The sequence below is a fragment of the Glarea lozoyensis genome (genome assembly GCF_000409485.1).
Source record: "Glarea lozoyensis ATCC 20868 chromosome Unknown GLAREA13, whole genome shotgun sequence".
Lineage (NCBI taxonomy): Eukaryota > Fungi > Ascomycota > Leotiomycetes > Helotiales > Helotiaceae > Glarea > Glarea lozoyensis.
This window is the reverse complement of record NW_007360987.1, coordinates 429,428-440,749: the sequence shown is the minus strand read 5'-3', so window position 1 is coordinate 440,749 and position 11,322 is coordinate 429,428. Positions and strand designations below refer to the sequence as shown.

Here is an 11,322-nt window from a genome sequence, read left to right as displayed (position 1 = left end):
GCTGAAGACGAAGGCCTCGAAACCTGTAATGAGGCATCAACTTTGTGCGAGATGCAACAAACAATGAATGTATGGGTCCATGAAGTCTAACATGAGCCAATGGGGGAGCAGATAGACTTCTTTCGGCTTCTATTTTGCTGTAGACGAACCTTCTTGGAAGGCCTTCACGCCTGAAATGAGGCATCAAGTTTGTGCGAGATGCAACAAAACAGAAGACAAACTCTTCAAGAACTCGGACCGGCACCGGCTCAGGGGGGTGGTCCTGCTCTGGTTGTCAACAGCCGATTCGGCGCACACTTTCACTTGGATTTTCTATCAGAGCCTTGACACCTGAAACAAGGCATCAAGTTTCTGCGAAATGCAACAAACAAACCAAAGATCCCTAGAGAATCTGGACCGAAACCGGCAATAGGGCGGCTAGTATCCTCGTGGTTCCATTTTGAGGCCTGACTTTCACTTCAATTCTGCTTAAGAGCCCCACACCTCAGGTCAGGCATCGACTTCTTGCGAAATGCAACAAAAGAAGACAGAGAATCTCATGGAACTCGGACTAGCACCGGCTGTAGGGGCTTGTCCATTCTCCACAGCCATTTGAGGCCTGACTTTCACTTCAATTTTGCTCGAGAGCCGTGAGGCCTCACGTCAGGCAGCGAACTTTTGCGAAATGCAACAAAACAAAGGAAAGAACCTCATAGAAACCTTATAGAGTTCGGAGCGGGACCGGCTTGAGGAGGTAGTGTCCTCGTGGTTCTCCACAGCCAATGCGCGTACGTTCACTTGTATTTGTTGAGGAGCTTGGAAACCTCACATTAGGCATCTACTTCTTGCGAAATGCAACAAAACAAGGCACAGAATCTTGTAGAATTCGGACTAGGACGAGCTGATACTCGCGTAGTCGTCAACAGTGAAGTCGTGTATCTTTTGGTTTTAGGATAGTCGAACCTATACTTGTGTCTAGAGTGATTCTTCCAACCCATTACTGTCCATTCGTAATTGAAGTTACTAGAGCCCATTAATTGCACACTGGTCGAGAGCACTTGTGTCAATTATGGTGGGTGTTGTGGATTCGTGCGGATTCGCAGCTAAAAAGCTTAAGCGAACGTCACTTCACTTGACGACACACAACGAACCTCAATATTTTCTGTCTGGGATTTCAATGTATATTGCCAAAAGCAGCCTGGAGAATTATTATTGTTTACTTGCTGCTGCTGAAGTATTGATTTCCATGGCTGGACGAGAGTTGTTGTTTTGATGTCCCGAGATCGATCGAACCGCGCTCCAGAAGCACGGAAGAAATCACCAGAGCAACCCTGTCACCTTCGAGGGTTTCCGCACTTGGATCTGTTGGGGAGATTGTGGATCAGGGATCATCGGAGGTCACAGCAGATATACATCCAAGAGCTGCGGATTAGATGGGGTTGGACGGATGTCTAATCACTCAATAGTGGGCAGCCAGGATAAATTGATTGGGATCATGTGTAATCAAACTTCACCCAAAGAGAATTCACAGGAACACAGTTCAAAGCATAAGAACGCGAGATCAAAACAAAAAGCAATATGTGTATTTATAATCTACAACCACAACCCTCCTCCTGCCCGCAAGGCCCAATTACCACCCCAAATCTTTTGCCAGGCGCACAAGACTCCACCGACAGAGATCAGATTCATCAATCCTTTTTCAACTTCCCGATTATTGATTGCAGCACCAGCAGGTGCTGGACTGGTGTGTGCTATTGGATAAGTTTCGGTGGTGAGGTGATGTCTGCTGTGAAGATGGCATCGAGGGAATGTGCCCTCGGTCGCATACAATAAATCAAACAAATCTGAACCAGAGCTGTAGAGAAAGTATCAGCAAAGATGTTATTTTGTTACAGTGAAATTGAACTCTTACCAGTCTGTCGCGAGAAGAAACAGCCCCAGCAGCCGCAGCAAATGACCATTGCTACAGCAAACCCTTTCGGGCCGCCGAGCGCCCGCCGGGACAGTCAAAGAAAAGGAATCTTTTCGCCGTACCCATCCGGGGACGAACTCCCCAGCCGCCCTAAAAAGCAGCTAGTGTCACTGTCGAGCCTGTGAGAAAAAGATGTAAGCGCATGGACGACGATGGGTTAGATAGAGCGAGACAATAGTGTGGTACTAACCTCGAAAGAAGGAATCCTCCTTCTCTTTCTTCTGCTTGCTCGAGTTTGAATCTCGCAAGCCAACGGCAGTCGGACCTTCAAGTAGTCAACATCAATCCAGTCATCACGCTCCTCCCCGAGCCACACCAATATTGGACAACATTGAAGGTCCGACTGCCGTGACTAAGAGCAAAAACCTCTCAAGTGAAAACCAGGCGAAGTGCGGAACAAATGTTCTGTTCTCACTCCAGAACATAAAGGTGAAATGCAGTGACCCTCCCGAAGGGAGTAAAGGTTTTCCCAACGGGAGGGCCACTGATGTGCGCTCGACAGGAGTGGCGGCGTAGCACTGTGTGATTGTGCCAAATGATTCGAAGAGCGAATCTTCAGAAGCGGGTAAGACCCGGTCGGACCAGTACACGCGGGGAGGCAAGGGCAATGGATGGTGTTGTTGCCATCGCTGATGTTTACAGGCCGTTGTTCGGAGCAGAGCTGAGGCACCACTGTGGGTGATATAAGAAGGAAATTATACATGAAATTTGAGAAAGTGTTTGTGCGGTGCTAACAGCACCGATATCAAAGTCTTTGGGTTCTGAGGGGAGATGATGATGTGTGATGTGAGATTGTGAAAGCGCGTGGATTTTGCAGCAGATCTTGAAACCTGTTCATCTTTGTCAGGAAGAGCAAAATAAAGCATTCAAGATTGACTTACGTTAACTTTGAGACGATCTTTGAGACGATTGCGATGGAAGTGCGGATGATGATGCTCAAACGAGATACGTGATCCTCGAGCCTGAATAGCTTGACGTTTGCTCTTGCCCTTCAGATCTGTCAGTTCAGGTTCAAATAAGAGGAAAGATCGTTGAGAAACTCACCAGAAGACGCGTCTTTCCGCCAACTCTCGTGCTCAACTTCGTATCAACTCTCGCCATGATGACAACTGGATGTTCTCTTGTAAACAAGAAAGGATTGGAGACTGTAGATGTTTGAAGCATCGAATTATGTGTGTGATTGTAATCTGTGAGATTGATGGTAACGAAGTGTGATGGTGTCTGGAGAGAAAAGAATTTGTTGACAAACAGAAAGTGCGGCGGATATATAGCTGGCTCGCTTAATTTTTCAACCCTAGGGAGGCTGGGACTTGTACGCAAGCAGTTAGCGTCTTTCTTTCTGTTCCTATTGTCTCCTGGTGGTTTCCATGCCGGATATTGCGTTTCCGGGATGGCTGAGAAGATATTGTTGTTCCAAATCGGCAGGTCTTGCCTGGGTAGTCCTGAGAAGGACCTTGAGTGCAACAGAGGTCTATTCACCTCAGCTCTGCGGGCTCTGTTGTTACTTTGAGGTTCCAAAATGGCGTCCTAGTGATGTTGAAGATCAGATGTTGGTGTTTCAGTTTTGATTTCATCATGGATCGAACGTTGTAAAGATCAATTCAAAGTTATTCCACTGATTTATGCACTTTCATCGAGAAGTGTTTCGGGGAGTAATGTTTGTCACACATGGTATCAACGTCTACGGCCTGTTTATTCAAGGAAAATCCATTAACTAGCGATTTTGATTTATATACATTTGAACCGAAATTGAATACAAGTGTGCACATCCCCTTAGCAATGAGTTCATTCGACCGATGATAAGTTGAGCATTCCTCCTATCAGATTCCCAACACTGCTTGATGTTAGAAATTGATCGCTTCTTAGTAACCGCATCTGGGTTCTTTTGAGAAACACGAAGTACCTCTCCCCATTTAGCATGGAATAAGGCCGCTTCAAAGTGCGTATGAGAATATTCTGGGGGTGGAGGGCCGTTGTTAAAGTTTGAAGTGATGGGGGAGCACCATTGTAGTTATGCTGTGGGGGAAACACGGAATTAAAGTAGTTGTGAAAAAGGTACAGGTGGAGGGGGAGGTTGATTCATGGGTGGTCCACGAGGTGGTGGAGGTTCTGATGGATATGATTCTGGCCTCCTGGGAGATAGTGATCGGCGAGGGGATTTGGAGTATGAACGATCCCTCGATACTGGCCGAGAATGACCATTGCGTGATACTGGTCATGGTGATCGAGAAGAACTATAAGAACGACGACGTCGTGTAGGTCTGCGTGGCTCAGGATACGAAGATGCGGAATCACTGTAGCCTCGTTTCTCTCTGGTAGGCGCTTCAGAAGTAGACCAGCGACCCCAAGACATGAGTTGGCTGCAGCATATACTCCAACTTATATACCTGGATTGGCTATGGAGCAGCCACGAGCTCGTAGGTTCTCGATCGAGGGTGGTAAAGATGCTTGGTATTTGTTTCGAAGGTGTGTTCATTCGGAAGGATATATATATGGAATCTGTCACAGTTGCATTGGACGAAAACTTTGTGCCACTGCCGAGTGGTTGGCATGCCCATGATCTCCTGTGTATATTGGGTGTAATGTAGACGCGTCGCCCGATGGCCGATGCTCGAGGTTTGTTTGGAATACTTGGTAAAAGTAGTTGAGAGTCTTTTACTTGCATTGGCGGCGGTCATGCCTTCTGCGTGTCCAGAAAACTTGATAATTGCAAGAGGCGGTCGGTAGAATGCTGAAGAAGTAGCTGCCGTGGAAGTTGTCTTAGTTGCGTGGCTTGGCCAACAGCTTCGAAACCTTTCGGGAAAGCTTCTCACTTGCGCGTTTTTTGGATACGGACTTCTTGATCTTGGTAGAAACTTTGGCGGAAACCTTTGGTGTCGCTTTTCTTTTAGTCGAAGACCCCGAAGCCTCTGTGGCAGCTGTTTCTCTTGCCTGTTTCTCAGCAAAAGATCTTAAGGCTTCATTAACCCATGTGCGACTCTCCGCCTGTCGACTCCACCTAGCTGAGTCAGTAACTAAAGACTAATAGATCACCAGTATTGTACTTACAACATCTTCATGCCATTAGTTGTGCGTGCGACAACTGTCTGAGGGGTCTTGAAAATCTTCCCATTAATTGTTTTTGAGCCTTTAGCCACGATGACTCATTCCCAGCGCTTGTTGTGCTGAATACGGAAGTTATCGAAGTCTTTTGTATCAAGGTCACGCCCTGAGCTGGCGACTTTGTCTAGAACAAGCTTCTTAAAAGAATTGAACTCCGTGACTGACCATCGAGGTCGGCCATAATCCATAACCTTTTCCCCATTGGGACTGAGTCGTCTCTTAATATTCATACCCCGCCAGTTGTTGAGGTACCTGACCCACTTGCGATCTCTCCAGAGCTGTTCACTAGCACGAGGGAAACGCAAGACAACGATGTCGCCTGTGCTGGTGACAAGTTCCATCTTTGTTTTACTGTCGTCGACAACGCCGAAGGTGGCCAAGGTACAGTCTATGTGCTCGTTAAGATGAAGTGGAAAGACGATATGTTTCGGGGCGAGATTGATGCTTCTTCCTTCTGATATAGCCTGGAGAATCATGACATGGTTAGCTCTAGACCATGGCTCTTTCAAAAGACGAGTATGCTTACCTTCAAGTGCGGATCACTGCGGACAGTTTCGTAAACAATTGCTGGGTTCCCAGCGAGGTTCAAACGGACGTTGTTGCTAGCTGAATCTTTTCTTGCTTTGGTCGAAGACATACTAGATCTAAAGCTGCGCGAACCTCCTTGCTTAGAATTCAACTGCTGGGACTTTAAGGTGTGGGACGCGTCTGGTTCTGCGTTGGGAGATCGTAAGGAACTTGATCTTTGTGTGAGGATTGAAGGCTTACTTGAATTGGGGTTGAATGGTTGTCGTAACTTGATCTTCACAATCAAGGATTTAGTTTTACTAGTCGGGGCTGATTCTCCACGGATGGACTGCGAAGGATCCTGTTCCAGGTCTCCGTCCGCAACTCTCAACCCACTTCCTGATGCTGCCACTTGAGTCGCACCCGACTCTGGTTCCCGCATGTTCGTCGCCTTCTCCTTCCGTTCTCTTCTCCCCGCTTTTCGCGCTTCACTGGGCAAGAAGGTGTTACTCAGGGGTGGCGGATTTGTGGTGGACTGGAGGGCTATTGGGATATTAGATCTTGTCGCTAAAAGCAAAGATATTTGGCTTTTCAGTGTGCGAGTTTTTAAGAAGCAAAAGCTCCGAGATCAGACGTTCAAAAGAAAATGAAAGTGATAACTTACAGAGCTGGGAAGCTTGACGTTTTGCCTGAGATCGCAGTTCAGCGGGATGACCCTCCGCGTCGGCCGGGTACACAATATTCTTCGCTCTATTCGACGCGTTCTTCAAAATTGGATTTGGTGTACGCCTTGTAGCTGGCAGCTTTTGCTTCGATCTTCCCGTTTTTTTTGGTGCCATCTCGTTGTTTTCTGGGAGAAGTAGTGATATTCCTTTTGAAGCGTGGTAGCGGGAAAGTTGAAGCCAATAGGACTGCTTGTTTAACTATCAAGAGATGGATGTGTGAGGAGTGCTTTGGAAATCTTCGTCGTTGTTGTGATGTTGTTGAAGAGAAATCGAGTGAAGTGCCGATCTGATGTTTTTCGGCAAGGGGGGTAACCGAGCCTGAAAATTGCGCGACTTTGGAAAGGTGCGAATATTGCAGATCAAGACAATGCACTATAGACTCACGTAAGAACAATGTTGCATGGTCAATTATCTTTTGTATTGAAGGCTGTTCAACACTACTAATTCTCAAGTGTTGAACAGACCCCTGATGGACAATATCCAGACTGTTCATCGTGTGACACAACATTTAGTTCTATCTTCCTATTTGACCCTTATCACAGCAAGATCAACATCATGATAAATATGAGACTATGCAAGTGGTGTCACAAAGCTGGAAGCTGTGTCTGCAGTACTTCCATTTTGAAAACGCGCTTCATCGAACAATCATAAATCACCGAATACAGCTTCCAGAACTTTTTATATGATATCAGCCGTAAATATCTATATCATGATACTCTAAAATCTCCGGAGTGTCTTGAATCACCACCAACACCGATATCGTCGCGGTGGGGACGACGCCTCACACACAACGGGTAGGGCTCCCCTCCTAACAAGACCGTTAGTACCCGAAGCTTCGTGATTCCTTGAAATTCTGCGAAATTCCAGTGAAATTCATTCCATGAAACATGGGTCTATTTTGGAAAGGGAACATGCCGCTATAACAACGGACATGGCGTATCCGAGCCGCGGAAAGTCGCCTTGAGTAGGGCAGAGCAGTAACTTGCCATCACCAAAATCTCTAAGAATCACTCAAGAAAGCCGTTGCTTTTGTATATAGCATACCTAAAACTCCATAGAGCTTCTCTACTCTCCAAGTAATAAAATCATAGTCTTGAATTCCCCGTTATCTACAAAATGATCTTCTTTTGAAGATTTATGGTCGCCGTCTAAAGATCAATCGAATAGGATATTTCCGCTTGGCGCTTTAGAGCCATCACGTATCTAGGCAAGCATTGGCAAAGACGCTAGCAACCACGCTAGCAGACCACATTTTATCCTGCGTCGTTCCTCTTTCCTTTTTCTTCTTTCCACAAAAAAACATCATCAAATTCAACTGCACTCCAACACACTCTCGGTGCAGAACAACTTCCTTTCCAACATAGATATTCAAATCAAGTCATTCAAAACGTAAGCATCCAATCCGTTTACAGCATATATCTTTCATGCACACTCTTGTATTACATATTCCTAAATTCTTTCCGACTCTGCAAGGGCAAGTCTCGATGTCCGGGCATGGCGAAAACTCGAGATGTCTTTGCAACACTACCTATCATCTCACACTACCGCATGGTCAACAGAGCACTAACATATCAACATCTTAGTCTTTACTTGCAACTCCAACTACTGCCGCACATCAACAACACTGGGGGAGGACTCTCTCCTCCCCCAACAAAGTCTCTCCAAGGAGAAGGTAAGATTGCCCATCTCATTCCCACATGAACATCAAACATATAAACCATCATCTCATTCAAACTATTCCTTAACTCAATTGCACACATCACTAATACATTCATGCAACAGGGACAACTATACTGGCAGTACTGGGGCCTCTAAGAATGTCATCCGGTGGGAAGTCATTTCATTGAGCCATTTCGGGTACCATCAATGAACGTCATAAGACACCCTAAAGGTAAGCTTCATTATTTCTTCGATCACCTAGACCTTAACATCTTCATGCTTTCACATCATATCATGTACCCCATACCATACATCCCACATCACAAGTTTATATCATATCCTATATCATGTATCTCGTATCATGTAACTCATATCATGTAACTCAAATCATGTCATTACTTCTTTCTATTTGCCCAACATACCGCTAACGCATTCATTGGCAGTCCATCGGCATACTATCTCCACCGGCACTGGGGTTTGGGCATCTTCTCTCCTCAACTTAGCCAAACCCGAATGGTCCTTTCACGCAAAGAACCCCCATACCCGTCATCCAGAAAAGTCACTTCCGACGATCTTCTATGACCTAGGAGAGAAGATGTCTTACATTCCTGCATTATACACATATCGACAGCAAGAAACACAAAGGTTCCCCCCGCAAAACTAGCGTGGAAGCTTATCACGTGGGATGCTTTCCCAACTATATGGTGTGGGTATCTTAATCTCTTCTCTCACTCAACGCCTTTGCAACACCTACGCATATGAGGAAAAAAAAAGAAGAGGACTTTACTCATCCCCGTCGTGTATTCGTCAACACATACCTTAATTACCCTAGAGCCTAATAATAACATGTTTATTATGGGCCTCAGGGACGCGAAAACCACAATAGTCATGTATTATCCCGCTGTGTAGGGAAGAAAACTCTACATGACTTCCCCATGGGATTTTCCCCCTAACAGACACAGCAGAGATAAGTAATCCGTGACCCCAAGCGGCTCATAACCCTCTTCGGGTGTTATGAACACAATCATTGGCAGCCTAAGACACTTAAGCTACAAGAGGTTCTGCGAGGAAGAGAGGAATATGGAATCCCCTCAACACGCCGGAAAGCTCGTCATAATATACACATAGACGACGACTATATGGTATCGTCATTCTACCACTGCTTTCTCTGCATTCTCTGAGAGGTTGAGATGTCCTTCCTCCCGAGAAGGTAGAAGTCATACCACCCCATTCCACAACGGAAGAAAACATTTATTACGTTGGGGCGGGGGGAAGACTATACCTCTACACGTGTTGGGGAAAGCTCTTATCTCTGGCACTACCACCAGAGAGATACTCGTATCCCATCTGCAAATCTCAAACCAAGACGTTATGAGTGCTCGCTACAATATTCTATTGTCTTTTGGACGCCTTGGCACTGCAGAGGACTATAGGATTCCACTGCGGTGTTTCTCCCATCTCTGCTCTCTGTCTTCTCGCTTTACAAAAAATAATTATCCTTGCGAATCTTGAAGTCAGCTCAAGACCATATTTTCAGAGAATAAGATGGGTAGAACACAGAGTGCGCATCAGAAGGCCTATTACGACTTATCAACTACCAAAAGACTGGAACAATAAAACTCCCGATAGTTATGAAAAGCTGGACCGAAGATGGGAAGTTTTGCCTTCTCACAAATGAGCTCCATCGAAGCCAGCTCAATTACTGGGGAAAATCTAGACTCTGTAACAGTCGACGAGGGTGACCCAGAGAGCATTAAGAGCGTATTGCTCAAGCGCAACAGTCGTGAGCAGAAGACGGAAATGATGATGATATCTATCGCTAAGCCATACCAATCTGTCTCGTTAAAGCTTCGTTCAACACCGTACATCATCCCGCGAGTCAAATGAGCAGCTGTTGGCTGCCTACAGCAGTCTTGGAAGCTACACCTTTCCATGCACCCCAAGCTATTCATGTCCTGGTGGAAACAACACAGGAAGCTACACTATGGCCCCTTGCCAAGCTTCCAAGTACTCATAATTTGTCAGAAGTAGTAAACCTACATCGGTCGGCCCTATCGTCAGGTAGCTCCAAGATGCATATGCGTAGGATTCTGCTCGCTCCGCGCCAGACGCTGCATTTCGTTTAACAAGTTAATGAATACATTAACAAGGAAGTAAAAGTTGTCAATGGTCGTCATCAGCTGCTCGTCCATACTCGAAAATTATGTCTTCCATCTACGCAGCATATTACACACCGCTCTGCAAGATGCTCAGGTGGACCATAAAATACTGCGCCGCATATTTTATTGCACACCAATAGCCAAGGCCAAATGGGATACTGAAGACCTCACTGTGCGTTGCAAGACTAGACTAGACTCATACAGGCAACGCAGTCAGCGAGAATGCACGATTATCTCTACGTCCACAAAACAAGCAAACTACGAGGAGCTAGAGCGGTTGTTTGTTTGGGACTTTTGAGGCTTCCTTAACACCACAGAGATGTTTGCGAAAGCGGCGCACAGGATCCACTCAGCTTCATGGACACCATACAGAAGTTGGAGGATCAACAGGGACAAGAAGTCTAGCAAACAATCCAAAGTATTGGACTCTATGCCCACGAGACTTGAAAAACAGCCAGCCCCTGAATAGACAAGCGGTGTTCCCCGTGCTGAATCAAAGCCCCTCAGATGCTTACCACCTACGCATTCATAATTCTGAGTTATTCCCAGAATTCAACAATAACAACAAAACCCTAGTATCAACCCCTCCTGCATGTTTGGAGGGCGCTGGTTCCACTTAACCATCATTCATTTAAGTGGCACCTTGGAAGACATGATACTGAACGTAAATAATTATTCTGATCCAGTCTCCAGAATGTAACAAACACAATATTTAAAGCCAGAAACCTTAAACATACGTGGGATGTTCTGGCAACTCCAAGAGCCGTCAATTTAGATGGCGCTTGGTGTCTGGGGAAGCACTGCTACCAATATTTCTGATGCTTCAGCTCCTAATTAAGAGGGTTGAGCGGCTGGATCACTATAAGGGTTTTCCGCAACTAGAGGCGAGAAGTTGACTGTAGCTGAATCCTGGACCACCACAGATTCATGCGAGTTGATCATTTTGTTGCTCTCATAATTCTGGCGCAATAGCGTCGAAGAGTTAGTTTTATGAGAACCCCAATGGGCTTTTCCTTCTCCTATGTCATCACATAAAAGTATAACACTGCTGCAATCCACCAGCGCTGTACACCCCGCGGAGAACAATGACACGTCATGTTAGGGAACGACTGAGTGTGTGCAAGACGCTTCTTGGATAACTTGTTAAGGGGTTCAGATAAAGTCAACGACCAGGCGACGGTCTTCTATCTCCTGTTACCCCTGCTCAAGTTTCTTTCGC

At 45.9% G+C, this 11,322-nt stretch overlaps 2 protein-coding genes across 2 annotated transcripts; both read right to left on the bottom strand.

Annotated features, from left to right (window-relative positions):
* Positions 1–2,244: 2,244 nt before the first annotated feature.
* Positions 2,245–3,052, bottom strand: GLAREA_10096 (uncharacterized protein; the record flags this gene model as incomplete). Its single annotated transcript, XM_008080146.1, has 4 exons — positions 2,245–2,623; positions 2,687–2,781; positions 2,833–2,940; positions 2,996–3,052. 4 exons carry the CDS (start codon positions 3,050–3,052, stop codon positions 2,245–2,247), a joined length of 639 nt encoding a protein of 212 aa, XP_008078337.1.
* Positions 3,053–4,711: 1,659 nt separating this feature from the next.
* On the bottom strand, positions 4,712–6,399 carry GLAREA_10095 (uncharacterized protein; the record flags this gene model as incomplete). Its single annotated transcript, XM_008080145.1, has 5 exons — positions 4,712–4,949; positions 5,000–5,033; positions 5,124–5,517; positions 5,580–6,103; positions 6,225–6,399. The coding sequence occupies 5 exons, from the start codon at positions 6,397–6,399 to the stop codon at positions 4,712–4,714; spliced, it is 1,365 nt and encodes a 454-aa protein (XP_008078336.1).
* Between the last annotated feature and the right edge of the window lie 4,923 nt (positions 6,400–11,322).